The following is an 18,042-nucleotide window of genomic DNA, read 5'->3' on the forward strand; positions in this document are numbered from 1 at the left end:
CCCCCCCCCCCCCCCCCCCCCAGGAATCGCCTCTTGGCGATCTAAGTCTCTTTTCGGGGTGAGCTTTGAAGAAGGATGAGATGAGTCCGGGATCCAGGATCTGAGATCTAGGGATCCATGATCATTCCTCCGGACCGTAACCCTCCCAATCCACCAGGTATTGGACTCTCCGACCACGACGCTGTACGTCCAAAACCCGTCGGACCGAGAAGGCCAGTTCGTTGTCTATGAAACGGGGGGGAGGAGGGAGGTTGGTCGGAGGGTGTAGAGGGCTGGTGGTTACCGGTTTGATGTGAGATACGTGAAAGGTAGGGTGTATCTTCATGGCAGGCGGGAGCTGTAGACGTACCGCCGACCGGTTAATCACCTTTATCACAGGAAACGGCCCGAAGAACCTGGGGGAGAGTTTCCTGGGGGTGTCTTTTAAGGTCATGTCCTTGGTAGACAGCCATACCTTTTGACCGACCTTGTAGTCAGGAGCCTTGGATCGACGTCTGTCAGCGAAGCGTCTGTTCTGCTCCGAAGATCTGGACAGAGCTGCTCTCGTCTGCCGCCAGATCCGACGGCAGCATTTAATGTGAAGTTGGACCGAGAGGATGCCCACATCAGGCTCCTATGAGGGGAACAGCGGAGGAGCGAAGCCCATAGCAACCTCGAAAGGAGATTTTCCAGTGGCTGCAGAGGTTTGTGAGTTGTGGGCATACTCAATCCAAGGCAGATGTTGACTCCATGATGAGGGATTGCTGTCAATTACGCACCTCAGAGCTGTTTCCAGGTCCTGGTTGCAACGTTCTGTTTGGCCGTTGGATTGAGGGTAGTATCCAGATGTGAGGCTGGTAGTTGCTCCCAAAGCTTGACAAAATCCCCTCTACACTTGAGAAACAAATTGTGGTCCACGGTCGGAGACAATGTCCTGAGGGATGCTGTGAAGGCGAAAGACATTTTCCGTGACAATCTGAGCAGTCTCGAGAGCAGAGGGAAGTTTAGGTAAAGGAATGAAATGTGCAGACTTGGAAAAACGGTCAACAATGGTGCAGATAACAGTGTTACCATCAGAGACAGGGAGACCAGTGACGAAGTCCAAGGCGATGTGTGACCCGGGACGGCTGGGGATGGGAAGAGGTAGCAGCAGGAGGCTGGTTGCTGTGCTTGTTCCGAGCACAAGTGGGACAGGCTGAAATGAAATCCTTAACATCTTTACTAAGGTTAGGCCACCAAAAGGATGCTTTAACAAGGTGCAGCATGCGTCTAACACCAGGGTGGCAGGAAAACCTAGCTGTATGGATCCACTTCAACACTTTACCCTCCATGACCGTAGGAACAAACATTTTTCCCGGAGGGCTGGTACCGAGATCAGGCTCAGTCTGCTGGGCCTCCAGGATGTCATTCTCAATAGGCCAAGTCATTACACCCACCTTACAGGAGGAAGGAAGGATGTTCTCAGGGGTGTCCGGACCCTCAGCTGTAGAGAATTGTCGTGAGAGAGTATCCGGTTTTACATTGCGGGACCCTGGAATATATGTGATGGAAAAATTAAATCTAGCAAAAAACAACGACCATCTGGCCTGTCGGGCGTTAAGTCTCTTAGCCCCCTGGAGGTAGGCTAGGTTCTTGGGGTCAGTCCAAATTATGAAGGGGAGTTCAGCTCCCTCTAGCCAATGTCTCCACTCTTCCAATGCTAGCTTGATGGCCAATAGCTCACGGTCGCCAACATCATAGTTCATCTCAGCAGCAGACAAACGACGTGAGAAGAAGGCACATGGGTGAAGTTTTCCATCGTCAGATGCTCTTTGTGATAACACGGCCCCCACTCCTGAATCAGAAGCGTCGACCTCCATGATAAACTGCCTCTTGGTATCAGGATGTGATAAAATGGGGGCTGTAGAGAAAAGGTGTTTGAGGTTATTAAAAGCAGTGTCAGCTTCGAGTGTCCAGTTGAACTTTTTGAGGGAAGAGGTGAGCTGGGTCAGAGGAGTGGAGACTTTGCTATAGTTTTTAATAAACCGTCGGTAAAAGTTATCAAACCCCAGGAACCGTTGTAATTGTTTTCTATTGCTGGGTGTAGGCCACTCCACTACAGCCTTGGTCTTTTCAGGGTTGGATCAAACCTGTACTCTCTCAAAAATGAACCCTAGAAATGTCACGGTGGTAGCGTGAAATTCACATTTCTCTGCCTTGACAAAAAGCTGGTTTTCTAATAACCTATGGAGAACAGCTTTCACATGTTGAGTATATTGCTCTTCGTCTTTGGAATAGATGAGTATATCGTCTAAGTACACAAAAACAAAAGATGTTGAGGAAATCCCGAAGAACGTCATTAACGAGAGCTTGGAAAACTGCTGGGGCGTTAGTTAACCCAAACGGCATAACAAGGTACTCGAAATGTCCCAAAGGTGTCTTAAAAGCTGTCTTCCATTCGTCTCCTTTGCGAATTCTCACTAAATGATACGCATTACGTAGATCAAATTTAGTAAAAATGGTTGCCCCCTGGAGCTGCTCGTAGACAGAGTCGATTAAAGGAAGAGGACATTTGTTCTTAATAGTAATTTGATTAAGTCCTCTATAATCAATGCATGGTCTTAGAGTCTTATCTTTCTTTGAAACAAAGAAGAAACCGGCCCATACTGGAGAGGTAGAAGGACGGATGATGCCTGATTTTAAAGAGTCATCAATATACTCTTTCATAGAAATTTTTTCAGGCCCAGATAAGTTATATAGTCTACTTGTGGGTAATGGAGCTCCAGGAAGTAAGTCGATAGCGCAATCATATGGACGGTGTGGCGGTAGGGATAAAGCCTTCTGTTTGCTGAAGACTGGCGCCATCGTGTGGTAATTTGAAGGTATTGTTGAAAGATTGATGTCTTCAATTTTTTGTTTAGGAGGTGAACCTGAAGAGATGGCTGAGCAGAGGCATCTCAAAGAACAATTTTCTCCCCATTTTTCAACTCTATTTTTGGCCCAGTTAATTTGAGGATTGTGTAATTTGAGCCAGGGATGACCCAAGATGAGTTGTGGTGTAGGAGAGTCAAAAACAAAAAACTCACCCGTCTCTCTGTGATTTCCAGACACTACAAACATTACTTTTAATGTCTTTAATGAGATGGAAGAGATGGTTTGCCCAGTGAGAGCAGAGATGGTGATAGCTGGTGTTAAGTTGATAGTGGGGATATGTAGTTCCTCCACCAAGTTTCTGCTGATTAGGTTCTGTTCAGCACCGGTATCTATAACGCCTGGATAGGAAAATTTACAGAGTTAATGCAAATGATTGCTGAAAGACTTAGGTTCTTTTCAGGAGACAAAGAAGTGGTACCCACCAGTATCTCCTGTACTACTGGTGGGCCTTGTCTTTTACCCGTAGTTTGCAGGCAGCAATCACATGATCCTTTTTCCCACAGTACATGCAGGCGTTGGCCTTGATGTGGCGTTGTCGCTCCTCAGGAGAAAGTCAAGTCATACCAATCTGCATAGGTTCGGGTTCAGAGGTGGAATCCGCGGTTGCAGAGTCATTACTTCCGGGAAAAGGAAGTTTATGGGACTTGTAGTCTTCTTCTAAGAGGCTTTCCCGAACCTTGTTGTCTATTTGAATGGCCAGAGAAATTACATCGTCCAAATCCGAAGGGATGTCCCGGGTGACTAGTTGATCTTTAATCTGTCGATTTAAAGCATTAATAAATGCACTACGTAACGCTATCTCACCCCAGCCGGACTCCTCGGCGATGATGCGGAAGTGGATGGTGAATTTGGACACCGTCTCTTTCCCCTGACGTAACGTAAAAAGTTTTTGGGCTGCCTCCTCCTGCTGCAAAGGGTGGTCAAAGACCCGAAGAAAATCCTTCAAGAAGGTAACAAATGTCAGAGTTTCTATGGGGCGTCTATGAAGGTAAGCATGTGCCCACTGAAGTGCTTCTCCTTTAAAGCACTAACCACATAAGTTATGCGGGCAGAATCGGATGAATAGCTAATGGGAGCACGATTAAATGCCAAACTACACTGGAGAACGAAGCCACCATATTTGCGTGTTACCTTCGAACATCTCAGAAGGTCGAATGTCTGGTTCCTTGGGGCATGGATTGTTCATCCTAATTGTAGGTTCCAGAGGGATGGGCTGAGTCGAAGATGAAGCTTGGCCCGCCATTTGTTTTTGAAGAGAGAGCACCATACCTCCCAACTCCCATAAATTGTCCTGAGTTGTTTGTTGCTACACAAAAATCCGCTGTAAAGTTAAGTGGAGAGGGTCAGTGTTTACTTTTGGTTCTAACTGAGTCTTTACCTCCTCAGTCTTGCTCGGGGGGTCCATTGGCTGGGACATACTATCAGGTTTTTATCAACGTCGACCCCCACGTGAGCAGACTGATTCAATAAAGACAGAGCCAGAACTACAAAAGGTAAGTGAACTTTTATTTACAGGTGATCATGTCGTCGCAGCTGTAAGGGAGAAGAGGAATAGGTGAGTATGGGTTCTGGTGGTCTCTTTGAATGTTTTGATTCTTGAATAGAGAGAAATGACTCCTTACTGTTTGTGCTGTAGGTGGAGTCCGAGAAGAGGAGAGGTCCTGGGTTTTTGTAGGAGATCCAGTCCTGAGGTATTTTGTGATGGAGAGAGGAGCAGGTTGACCCAGTTGAGAATGCTTAATGGTGGTTGTTGAAGGGACACCGTTGATCTACAGGTGGAGTCCAGTGGAGCGATGAGATCCTAGGGAGGATCTGAAGAGGCAGGCCGTGGAAGGTCCTGGAGGAGTCAGAGTTGGTGAGAACCAGCTGTAACAAAGGTTAGTTGGCTGTACACGAGTTACCATTTGGTAGAAGATGTCCCAGCACTGAAGAGGTGTCTGGCAGGTGCTTAAATACCCCATCAGGCAGTCCTCCTCAGAGCAGCAGCAGCAGGTGGAGTGAGTTGAGGTTAATTGGCTGTGGAAGGAAGAGTGAGTGACAGACAAAAAAAACAGGAATCCCACATATATAAGTACAGTCACTTTACCATATCCATTTATATGTGGCCCTGTGATGGACTTGCGACCTGTCCAGGGTGTACAATGCCCCTCGCACTGTGATTGCTGGATATTGGCACCGGTGACCACTATGACCCAAAATGGAAGAAGCGGGTAAAAGATAATGGATGGATGGATGGAGATCTAGTAGAGTGCTGTATGAATGGGTAAATGAGGGCACTGATTGTAGTGTAAAGCGCTTTGAGTATCTTGATCAGATACAAAGGCGCTATATAAGTACAGTACAGTACATTTACCCCTGAGGTCTCCTCGGTGGCTGTGCTTCCTGTGTACTTAGTGACAGTTGTAACCTTTCTGGTCTCAACAACAGCCACAGCTTTCCTGGTCTCAAAAACAGCTTCAGTCTCCCAGGTCTCTATGACAGCTGCAGCTTCCTGGTTGGTCTCAATGACAGCCACAGCCTCCCAGGTCTCTATGCCAGCTGCAGAACTCCTGGGTCTTCCACTTCTCTTTTCCTGTGCTGGGTGGTCGGTGTCTTTCAAGGTGTCCATCTCCATCAGCTCTCCACTTGAACTGCTGCCACATGCTGGACGGCCTCCCAGCTGCCCACCCGAACTGCTGCCACATGATGGACAGGCTCCCAGCCATTCCTCGGAGATGTGGTCTCTTGTTGGACAGTACTCTGACCACCTACCAGACCTTCTTTAGAGTCTACCCTTCTTGTGTTTAGTCCCCAGGTTCCTTCCATTTGATTTTTGGCCCTCCATTCTCGCGGTTTCCCCCTCCTCCCACCCGAGTTTTGGGCTGTGGGTTTTAGGATGTCAGCAAATGTCTTTGGGGGTGGGGGGGTACTGTGAGGATGGTGCTCTCTTGTGGTGTGTTCTGCCCCTGCACTCACTGGTGTTCCATTTAGTAATTAGACCTCTCTGTGCCACCTGCATATCCTGTCCAGGTTTTTGTGGTTATGTCTCGTCAGTCTTTGTATATAAGTTTGTGTCTGTCTGTTATTCTTTGTTTGGGAATTGTCTAGTAATGTCTCATATGCCTCCTCACCTTTTCTATGTGTTAGGGAGTTTTGCTGCCACGTCAGCTCTTTTTGTTGTTTAATTAATGTTTTTCCTACCTGCATTTCAGTTCAACCACCCAACCATATCGTGACAGAATCCGATTGAAAAAAGTTTTTTGCCACCTGGCAGAGACAGAAGGAGCTGTATTTGTTAGAACTTCATTATCAGGAGAGAAGGCTGAGCTCAGGCAGTCTCTGCAGGAGGAACTGATTAATAATTGACAAGAAAGTTAACCAAACAGCATGCTAATGTAAAGTAGGTGGGACCAAAACACCGGACTCAGGACTTTTTCAGGTTCTGTTTTGAGATGGGTTGTCCATGTTGGTTGTTCTGGTTGGTGTCTGGTTGGCATTTATGTTCAGGTTTTTGTTAGTCAGAAGCCAATTCCATTACTGAGAATTTAATTAAATAAAAATTAAAATGATGAAATCTAACAACGACTCAATAGAGTTCGTTGGCATTAGCTTTGAGTGAGATGTCATGATGATGACATCGTTCATGCTCAATCATCCAGGTACCAAATCCAATAATTCTCAGTCGGGTCATCTGGACAGTTTCTTTTTTATAGATGTTTCGCCCTCTATCCGGATGGCTTCATCAGTCAGAGGAGTTCCAGTAAACTGTTTCCCCACAAAGCAGTAAACTCCTTAAGTGGACCAACCAGTTTGCTGGAGCTAAGATGGTTTCTGGGGGCTGTCCTGACTCCTCCCAGGCAGGCAGCCACAGCCAAAGTGGTTCAAGCCGACAAAGTTCATGCACAATCATACAGGTACCAAATCCAATAATTCTCAGTCGGGTCTTTGTAATGATGTTACATCTTAAATAAAGGCGTCACAACAATTATATGTGAAGGGGATTTGTCTCCCTCCCACAATTAAAAATTATTCATTTGGAACCCCCCATCCCTCCCCCCCACACACACATTTACCATGAAATATTCTTTCACCCAGCACTATTTCTATTTCTTTGTGAACAAATCCATTTCACTTGATTAATAGGAGAATACTCCAACCACTAAAAGTCCACTCCGGGTTTTCCTGGTTACCCACAACAACCCCACACTGCATGCAGTGTTTCTCCTCAGTCATCTGGCTTGTTGGTAGAGCACTCATGGGAGGGAGACACCTCTGTTTTGTGTGCTAACTTAGCGCCACGTTAATGCTGGCAGTTGTTGATGGGGGTGGGGCGTTACGATGTGTGAGAGAAGTGGAGCGCTACATCTGTAGCATCTTAGCTAATGCGTCTGTATTGCACGCTGTTAACTTAGTGCTATGCTAATTCTGACAGTTTTTGACATGATCTGGGGGGTGTTATTGAATCGTTTATTTATGTATTTAAACATCTACCAGTATGTTTAACTACCTGTTAAAATACACCAGAATGCAGGAAATGGCATCTACTTTATTCAAAGTTTTTTGGGGGGGACCCCCCCAGACACCCTCGCCCTACACTAGTGTGCCCCCCACCCCATTCCATATTACAAATGCTTCTGACGCTGATGATCCTAACTGAATGCCTAGCACTTATAGGCTGCTGTATTTATATCCTCGCCAGTCTGGCCCACTTTGACCATCATCACTCTGTTTTTCTTTAGGCTATATGTGATCAGTCAGATCCCAAGCCTGGAGATTCTGGATGACACAGAAGTTCTGGAGGAGGAGAGAGTCCAGGCCAGGAAGACGTACCATCTGCAGCAGAGCCATCTAAGCAGCAGCAGGAGGAGGGAGGACTCATCCAGGAATCAGACCCACCAAAAACAAAACTTCATCATAAGAAAATGAGCTGCCTTTAACTATCTGTTTTTTATTTTTATGATTTTATCATAAAAATATATTAGCTTTGTTTTATGCCGCTTTTGTCACCAAATATAGACATTTGTGACACTGGAGCATTTTTCCACTGGAAATCGACCACAGCAAGTAACAAAACCTCCACTCTGAGCAAAAAGCATTGTTACATTTTTATTTGCTCATTCCTGACTGAAGAAGAGCTACAACATAAATGTATGCAGGTGATAAAACAAGAAAGAAAGACATCTAAATAGAAATTATGTTGCACTTGTGTTTATAGCCATCACTTTGTTTCTGACAACTATGTGGGAATCAGGATATCGCCTATTTTTAACTTTAGCTCATGTTTTGCTACTAAATTGTCTCTAGGTGTGAGTAAGAATTTGAATGGTTGTTTGTTTCATTGGTCTCTGTGTCCCTGTGGTAGACTGGGCTGCCCCACTATGAGACAGTGCTATTTATAAGACTGACTTTATTGTGGCTCCTCAGTCTGATGAAGTTTTTTGGATGAAAAACAAAACATTTCAACAAAAAGAAACCGTCCAGAGGACCTGACTGAACTTTGTTACATTTTTCTACCTGGATTATTGAGCACAAATATGTTAGTGCTTCATGAATATGTTAATGCTGTTTTGCTTTGTTTTGTGTATTTTATATGTAGATATATGCTGCAACTTCTGGTTGCATAAGTTTAGTCTTTGTTTTGATCAGTTAAAACTCAACTGATTTTGCACAAATTATTTAAAAAGTAATTAAAAAATAGTTGTGTAATGTAAAATTTACTCTCTTACATACAGAATTTCAGAGTGAATTCTTGCCCTGTGTCACTCTACAGCATGAAAATATCTACTACAGTAACTATTAACAAATAAATAAATAAATTATTAGTATCTTTAAATTTTTTCCTGACTTCTTTGGCTTAAAATTTTCTGATAAGGCAAAAATGCCTTAGGTAATGCTGTGAGCTTCACTACCTCCTCCATTTAGTTTGTCAGCGGTTAGCTCACCCTGATCTAAGTATACATGCGGGTGGAGCAATCTTACCATTCGCAACATGTCAGTTAGTCTGTCCATACATCAATAGTTATCTTCCGCTTGTTCTGAAGTCAGGTCTCGTGGGCAGCATCTTGAGCAGGGAGGTCCAGACATCTCTTTCCATAGCCCCCTCTTCCAGCTCTTCTGGGAGGACTCCAAGGAGTTCTCAGGCCAACCAAGAGACAGTCTGTCCAGTGTGTCCTGGGTCTTCCTCGGGGTCTCGTCCCAGTCGGACATGCCCGAAGCACCTCCTTAGGGAGGAGTCCAGGGAACATCCTTACCAGACACCTGAACCACCTCAAGTGGCTCCTCTAGATAAATGGTAAATGGACTGTACTTATATAGCGCCTTTCTATCTAATTTCAAGATACTCAAAGCGCTTTACACTACAATCTGTGTCCTCATTTACCCATTCATACAGCACTCTACTAGATCTCTACAAAGCTAATTTAACAAATCATTCTAAAGAGACTAATCAGAGGGAGATGTGGAGGAGCAGCGGTTCTACTCTGAGTCTCTCCTGATAACTGAACTTCTCACCCTGTCTCTAAGAGAGAGTCCAGCTACCCTGCAGAGGAAACTAATTTCAACCGCCTGTATCCGCAATCTCATTCTTTCGGTCACTCCCCAGAGTTCATGACTAGGTGAGGGTAGGCACGTAGACTGACTGATAAACAGAGAGCTTCACCTTTCAACTCGGCTCCCTTTTCACCACAATGGACTGGCACAGAGTTTGCAACTCTGCAGACGCTGCACCAATCCGTCTGTCAATCTCACGCTCCATTCTTCCCTCACTTGTGAACAGAAGACTGAGATACTTGAACTCCTTCATTTGAGGCAGAATCTCACCCTCGACCTGAAGAGAGCAATCCACGCTTTTCTGACTGAGGACCATGGCCTCAGATTTAGAGGTGATTATTCTCATCCCAGCCGCTTCACACTCAGTTGCGAACTGCTCCAGTGAGAGCTGAAGATCATGGCACGATGACACCAACAGGACCACATCATCTTCAAAGAGCAGAGAAGGAATCCTGAGGCCACCAAACCTGAATCCCTCCATCCCTTGGCTACACCGAGAAATTCTGTCCATAAAAGTTATGACAGACCAAAAATATGCTTGTTAGGCTGCCTTCAGGCCTAGGCCTCCCTTGAAAAAGAGATCTGTGATCTCAATGGGATTTGCCTGGTTAAATAAAGGTTGATAAATAAATAAATAATATGAACAGAATCTGTGACAACAAGAAGCCCTGGCAGAGTCCAACTCCCACCCTGTAGGGGTCCAACTTACTATCAGCAATGTGAACCAAACTCTTGCACTACTTGTATAGAGACCAAACAACCCGTAACAACGGGCCCCCAATCCCATACTCTTGGAGCACCCCCCACATTGTACCTTGAGGAACATGGTTGAAAGCCTTCTACAAGTCCACAAAACACATGTAGACTGGATGGGTAAACTCCCAAGAGTCCTCGAGGACCCTAGTGAGAGAAAGAGCTGGTCCAGTGTTCCACAGCCTGGATGGAACCCGCATTGTTCCTCCTGGGTCTGAGGTTCGACCAACGATCTGACTCGTTTCTAGTAACCCTGAATAGACCTTACCAGGGAGGCTAAGAAGAGTGATGCCCCTATAAGTGGGGCACACTCTCCAGTCCTTCTTTTTGATGAGGGGAACCATCACCCCAGCCCGAGAATCCAGTGGCACTGCCCCAAAGTCCATGCAATGTTGCAAAGTCGTGTCAATCAAGACAGCCTCACAACATCCACAGCCTTAAGGAAATCAGGGTGAATCTCATCCACTCCCAGAGCCCTGCCGCCTCTGAGCTTTTTAACTACCTTGGCAACCTCAGCCACGGTTATGGACAGAGAAACCCTGAAGTCCACTGCCTCAACTTCCTTTGTGAACGATGTGCCGATGGGATTGAGAAGGTCTGAGAAGTATTCTTTCCAATTCCCAACAACATCAGTGGTTGAGATCAACAGCACCCCACCTTCACTGAACACAATGTAGCTCTGTCCTGATGCATGCTCAATAATCCAGGTAGAAAAATCTAAAAAAGTTAAGTCTGGTCCTCTGGACATTCAAAAAATAAATAAATAAAAAAAGTAGAAATGTTTTGTCTCTCATCCGAAAGATTTATTAAGTCTGAGGTGCTGTATTCAGCTCACAAACATCAGTGTGTTAATGATCCATTGTTAGGCTGATGGTCCTTCTTGACCATGTGAGCAGCTGGTTTTGGTTGTCAGCAGCAAACTGGTTGATCCACTCTGAGAAGGTGCTATTTAAGAGACTGAACTGAATACAGCACCTCAGACTGAAGAAGTCTTTCGGATGAGAGATGAAACCTTTCTACTTTTTGTTTTGTTTTGTTGTGTTTTTTGAATGTCCAGAGTGTAGCTCTGTTTTATCCTCTTCATTGACACACAGAGAAAGGTGAATTAATTTAGGACTAACTTGTTTTGACTCATGTTGGGGGAGTGCCAATTACACACATGGAAGATGGACAAGAACAGGTCAAAGCCATCAGGTGTCCAGTTTAGGACAAACGGTAAAGAAGAGGAGGAGAAATGAGGAAAAGATAACGGTATGCAGCTGTGTCATCTCTTGGAGCATGAAAGCTGTTATGTTATGTAGTATAGCCTGTTACAAGATAGTCTTACTGTTAATAATAATATAAAACACTAACTGTTGTTTACAATTCAATTAAATAAATAATAAAAAATTAATTCCAAAGGGAAGTTAAATGTTGTTGTACCTCATCATCCTGGTTTCATTAGAGTTCTTCTAGATGCTGTGAGCAGGAAGGATCTCTTGTAGCGTCTGTCTTACAGCAGATCTGAAGAAGCCTCTGACTGAAGACACTCTGTTGTATGACATTCTGATGAAGAGGATGCTGAGGGTTGTCTATAATGTTCTTCATTTTATGAAGAATCCTTCTTTGTACAATCATCTCCAAAGGTTCTAGAGGAGTCCCCAGAACTGAGCCAGCCTTCTTTATGAGCTTGTTGATCTTTTTGAAGTCACTTGCTCTGGTGCTGCTCCCCCAGCAGATGGTGGCAGAAGAGATAGAACTCTCTACAAGAGACTTATACAAGATCTGCAGCATCTTGCTGCAAACACTGAAGGACTTCAGCTTCCTCAAGAAGTACAGTCTGCTCTGTCCCTTCTTGTAAACGGCTTCACTGTTGCATTTAGCTGCTTAGGACAACATATTTGGTTTTCAGCAGAAAATATTATCGTTTTAAAGATTGAAATTCTTCTAAAACAAAACTACATGTCAGTAGTAATATTAGGCTACTATAATTACTGAAGACAGTGATGTCCGTGTTATGCGATGTAGCTTGGTCCGTGTTAAATAACCAGAGGTGTTGATTTGTCTCCTATTCTGAAAACAGTATTTCACAAATTGGACATACATGTAGGCTACATCGATTTGTTTTGCGTTAGTTGTTAGCTGTTGGATATGTCAGTATGACAGTCCTTAGATCACTTCACTTGATAAAGTTATGTTAGCCTGCTGTAATTACTCAGTACTGCATTAAGCTACTTCTCAACAACAGTTTTATAGTCTATTAAATAACCATTGTGAGGCATAGAATTATAAATGTTTGATGATACAACTGATGTGTGATGTATCTGAGGTTTTATGTTTGGTATATTAATGCAAATTCAGGAAATATTTTGGAGCACCCTCAGCCACAGGCCAAGATGAGGAGCCATCCACTTCCTCAGCCACAAATGTGTCTCCACACGTCTGATCCTGAGAATGAACACCCATTTGCCTCTACCTCCCCACAGCAGGAATGTGTGTGTGGTGTTGGGGGGTGGGGTTGCATTACATTTAGCAAAAGTTTGAACGTGTTGTTCTTATGCACTTTAATCTGTATTTTATTTTTTTGATTTATCAATTTTTAATTTTGAACATATAAAACACAAAGAACATAAAACAAAACAAAAAAACTCCCCGTGAGTGCAGCTACAGCGTGTGCTCTCAGAACATTATTGTTCCCTGAGTGCAGACTGAACTAGACAACAGGTCCTTCTCCTACTCCGCTCCCGTTTCCTGGAATATCTTAGCAGAAAAAGATCTGAAGCTCTCGACCTTGACTTCTCTAAGTGACCTCAAACATCTGTTAAGTTCCTGGTAAAAAACAATGCAGACATGTTCCTGTTTTTAGTTTTCTTCAACGCCTTATAATCTAGCTGTTTTTTCACTATTTTTCATTTAAATTTTTAACTGAGACCTTCTTCCTCTGGACCCCCACCCCCAAAAAACACCACCACCACTTCTGTACATAGTATCAAAAAGTACAAGCCACAGTTTTGTTCTGTACTTTTAACATCTAATGAGATTTTCATTTACAACAAAGTTGAAGCACTTCTGCTGTGATAACGCTTAGAAACATGTACCGTGTAAAGAAAATATAAATTAAAATAATAAAATAATGTAAAATGAAAAAGTTCAAAGGGCGCTGGATCTTCTGATGCAGAATCTCTGGAAACAAATTAATTTGTTTCATTGGAATTATCCAACAGAAGTCCCTCTGAGATACACAAAACACTAAAAACTATCAGAGTCATTCACTTCACATACAGATGATCTTCTTAGTGGTAAAACTACATGAAGTGTAAACAAAGTTTTTTTTTTACTTGGTGGAGCAGGTTATATTATATATATAGTCAAACCACAGATCCTGCCGGTCCCCCATTAGTCCTGAGCATCTGGCCTAGAGACAACCCTCGGAAACGCTTCAGACTTTTACAGAACACACAAAGTGATGAGGTCTGCTGCTCCTGCAGTCTCTGATCTGCCACTTCGCTCTTCTCCACACCAGGACACACTTTCTGCTGCCTTTTGTTTTGGAGCGAGGAGGCATCTTTCTCCAGTTGGTGTAGCTTACGGGCTCACCACCTGCCCACTCCCACCGTCCTCGGCCCTCCCTGTCATTCAGACCTAAAACAACGAAGAGAAAATGTAATAAAAATGACCGGTATTTAAATTACATGGTACCACTTCCCAATAATTCCCACTTTATAAAGCATTAATTAGTGTATTATACTTTGCTCATGAGTTGAAAGATTGAAGCAGGATCAGTATTTGGCAATATCAAGCAATGTACTTTCATTCATTCAGGTAAATGCTACTCAGGTTGCTTTTTACTTTTTATACCCAGACAAACGTTATTTGTGCAAATGCTCAAAGTGTATACATGTAAGTAACTTTTTGCCCAATGTTTTACAGGAAGAAAATAAAAGCACATTTGACCTTGCCAACAGTGGCCAGCATGCTTCAAATTCATGTTGGTGTACAGAAGCTCCATTTCTGAATACACTGCCACCTGGTGGTGAACTGGGATTTTTAGAGCTGGGTCTTGAGCATGGACAAATAAGGATTCAAGGTTCTTTATTGTCATTTGCATCACATGTGGTACATGAGGTGGAACTAAATTGTGTACACAGTGTCCCAGTTACATCCAGCAATAGCAAAAATATAAAGTTTAAAAAGAAACAATAAACAAGGATCTAAGATATAAACTAACATATATGCTAAACAAATGTCCAACGGTACGCTAAAAGATCTAAGATATACACTAGTCACTGATAGTGCAAAACAATACACTTAACAACAGCAGCACGATTCACATAGGTTCTGTTCGGCTACAATTTAAACACTTAGTTTAGTTTATGTTGGTGCTCACATTAACATAAACTGGGATTTATTCAAAGCATGCAACAAAAATACAGAACCAAAGCACCAAACATGAAAAAGAAATAAATCTACAGCAGCTTGGTCCTATTGGCAGAGTGGTTCTGATGATAGTGAGGTTATCTTAGCAACATGGTCCAGTTAGCAGCATGATACTGTTAGCGGCGTGGTCATGTTAGCAGGTCCCTTCAGTAGCTTGATGATAATAAGGACCGCAGCAGCTGCCCTCCAGAACCGGGTCCAGCAGACAGAGAACATCCAGGGTTTCCACGCAGAACCGAACAGGTCTGTAGAGTTCGGTCCGTGAAGGCAGATGGAGGATCATGAAGACAGCTGCCATGACAGGCCTAAGCCCGAGGCTGGAAGGACTGAACCATGATGGCACGATGGCAAAGCAGCGACACAGAAAACTCCACAAGTGTGTCACGGTCATACCCTCATGTATAAGCAGTTATGCAATCTGTGCTCCTAATTACTTACAAAAAGGTTGTGCTAATACACATCATTTTATAGAAACACATGAAGGGTGAATTGCCTTCATGGTGCGTTCAAATACAACATGCAATTTTAATAATCCAGACTGAAATTTTAACTGTAACCCACAGAATGTTTTGTTTTTTGTCCAAAAGACTTCTTTCAGTCTGTTCGAAATATCCTGATGCATGTTCAATAATCCAGGTAGACTGAAGAAGTATTTCAGAAAAGACGAAACGTTTCAACAAAGAAGAATCTGTTCAGAGGACCTGACTTAACCTTGTTAGATGTATTTACCTGGATTATGGAGCAGCATCAGGATGTAACACACAGAAACTGCTTCTGTAAAATTCCATCTTGTAATGAAACCAAAATACAGCTGTGCTATTAAAATGATCAGTGTAAACCTAAATGAGATGTTTCAATTTCAGTGTGGACCTTTTAGTTTACAGGTTGTACTTGAATACATCATGAGGTCATGACAAATGGGTGTGTAAGTAGCATGAGTGCAGGGATCAAATGTATGCAGACACTTTGACTGGTCCTCATGGATGGAGTCAAACTGACCAGTTTATCTCCCTGTGGTGGTCCAAGAATCAATCTGAAGCTGAACAACCAAAACTGCACTTCAAAAACTCCTTATTTATCAGAACGAAAAACTGAGTTTATTTGAGCAGAAAACCAAAATCAGAGTTTGTGTGGTGTTCTGTATCTGGGAGATGAACTGAGTTTTCTTCAAACTCACTGAGATGGTCCACGACAAGATCTCCAAGAGGTCCTGTTTCCGTTCAAACTGAGCAAACTAAACAGGATAAAATGTCGCAGCATGCTGAGGCCGCTCTCAGAGACCTCTCTGGAGTCTTTTCTCTCATGTTATAGTGCTGCTATTGAAAAAAGACATTAACGAGGTGTTCAGCATCTGTTCTCCGGACCTACCAGACTCTGGCATGGCTCATGTAGCTCATGATCCACTTGCGTGTCTTGAAAACATTTTAACTTTAGTTTGGAGAAGTGAGCCTCTAAACTGACTTCATCAGAATAAACGATCCAGCAACGGCCCAGGGGATCTGTTCGTAGTGAAATGAGACAGGCAGCTAAAAAAAAAAAAGTTTTCCGATGGTTGTCTGAAAACCAATAAAAAAGACTAGTAGTAATAAATAAAAAAAACTTGTCCACAAATAGGGCTGATAAAGGTAGTTTCAAAATGCCTTTTTCCACATTTTATTTCCTGTCAGTTCCACTGCTGGAGTTTGTCTTCCTGTTTGGAAAATTATCTTGTTCTCTGTGAAAGATCACTTTGAAAAGGGTGATGCTAGCCACATTATTCATGTCCACCATAACTGCTTTAGACACAAATCTAAAAAACTAACTAACTAACACAAACTAACAATTACAGCAGGACACACAGGGGGCCTTCCTGAAGGCATAGGTCACACCCATCCTCCATTGTGATCATTTAATTTTCCTGCCAGGTGTTAAACAAACTCATCCTGGAGACTCTGACTGGCCTGAACTCTCTCTCCTGACATTGAAGTCCTAACCAACGAGAGTGTGTCAATTCAATTATTATTATTAACAACAATAATAATAATAATAATAATAATAATAATAATAATAATAATAATAATAATAATAATAATAACAAATTCAATTCAGTTTATAAATCACAACAAAGTTGTCTCAGGGCACTGAACAGAAACATTCATATACATACAAAAGACAATTAGTAAAGTTCTCTATGTAAGGAAGGATGTTTCTGCCAGGAGGCAAAAATTTACAAATATTAGATATCTATATTATATTTAATTAAAAGTTTATTTCTCAACTTATAGTTATTTAGAGAAAATAAGAGAAATCAGCAAAATATTTTTTTTATGTAATATTTCAGTTGTGCTGAATTCTTGGGCCTTCTCTGAGGAACTAGAAGACCCAGAGGGTCTTCCTCTGCTGCCACCACAAAAATAAACACATACCACTTCACAAAAATTGTTTTGTGAATGTTTTAAATGATTGTGGCTCTGAATGATCACATGCACTTACTACACCCCTGAGGAAACCACCAAGAAGTTCTGGCTGATTTATTAAACATCAGAGTGGGGTTGTTGTCCTGTGTGAAAGGTATCTAAATAATATTTTACCAGTCCTAAACTGAGGACCCTCACCTATCCAGAAGGGCTTTCTTCCACTGAAGTCCCACAGCCAGTCCATGTCACTTTTAGAGGAAACACTTGCAAGAGTTCCCTTGTATCTGATACCAGACAGAGAACAGAGAGCATTAGACAGTATTTTAAGTTGGTATATAACTCTGATGTTAACGGATGAGGTCAGGCAGGAATCCCCATGGACTATGATGTTTGCAGATGACATCGTGATCTGTGGTGAAAACAGGAAACAGGTGGAAGAGAACTTGAAGAGGTCGAGGTATGCACTTGAAAGAAGAGGAAGGAAAGTCAGCCATGGTAAGACAGAGTACATGTGTGTGAATGAGAGGGAGGAGGTGGAACAGTGAGGCTACAAGGAGCAGAGGTCACAAAGGTGCAGGACTTCAAAGACTTGGGGTCCACTGTCCAGGAAAATGGGGAATGTGGTAAAGAGGTGAAGAAGAGAGTCCAGACAGGATGGAGTGGATGGAGAAAAGTTTCAGGAGTGATTTGTGACAAAAGGGTGTCAGTAAATGTCAAAGGAAAAGTTTACAAGACAGTGGTGAGACCATCTATGTTGTATGGTCTGGAGACAGAGACATGGACAAAAAGACAGGAGACAGAACTGGAAGTGGCAAAAATGAAGATGTTGAGGTTCTCCTTAGGAGTGACACGGATGGAGAAGATTAAGACTGAGATCATCAGAGGTACAGCACAGGTTGAACTACTGGGAGATAAAGTTAGAGAGGACACACTGAGATGGTTTGGACATGTCTAGAGGAGGGACAGTGGTTTGGACATGTCCAGAGGAGGGACAGTGGTTTGGACTTGTTCAGAGGAGGGACAGTGGTTTGGACATGTCCAGAGGAGGGACAGTGGT

General features: G+C 43.1%; 2 protein-coding genes across 2 annotated transcripts in view; one reads left to right on the forward strand and one right to left on the reverse strand.

Annotated features, from left to right (window-relative positions):
• The window catches only part of LOC119415001 (U2 small nuclear ribonucleoprotein A'), a 34,650-nt gene extending 26,853 nt beyond the window's left edge, over positions 1 to 7,797 (forward strand). Inside the window, 1 exon segment of the mRNA XM_037682128.1 lies at positions 7,611 to 7,797. Coding sequence (XP_037538056.1) covers positions 7,611 to 7,797 — 187 coding nt within the window.
• Positions 7,798 to 13,227: 5,430 nt separating this feature from the next.
• frem1a (Fras1 related extracellular matrix 1a) overlaps positions 13,228 to 18,042 on the reverse strand; it is a gene marked incomplete at its 5' end in the record, with an annotated part of 10,945 nt that continues 6,130 nt past the window's right edge. The window contains 2 exon segments of the mRNA XM_037681558.1: positions 13,228 to 13,794; positions 17,184 to 17,269. Of these exon segments, the coding sequence (XP_037537486.1) occupies positions 13,592 to 13,794; positions 17,184 to 17,269 (289 nt within the window).

This window comes from Nematolebias whitei, chromosome 1 (assembly GCF_014905685.2).
Source record: "Nematolebias whitei isolate Nwh7 chromosome 1, NemWhi1, whole genome shotgun sequence".
NCBI classification, from domain to species: domain Eukaryota; kingdom Metazoa; phylum Chordata; class Actinopteri; order Cyprinodontiformes; family Rivulidae; genus Nematolebias; species Nematolebias whitei.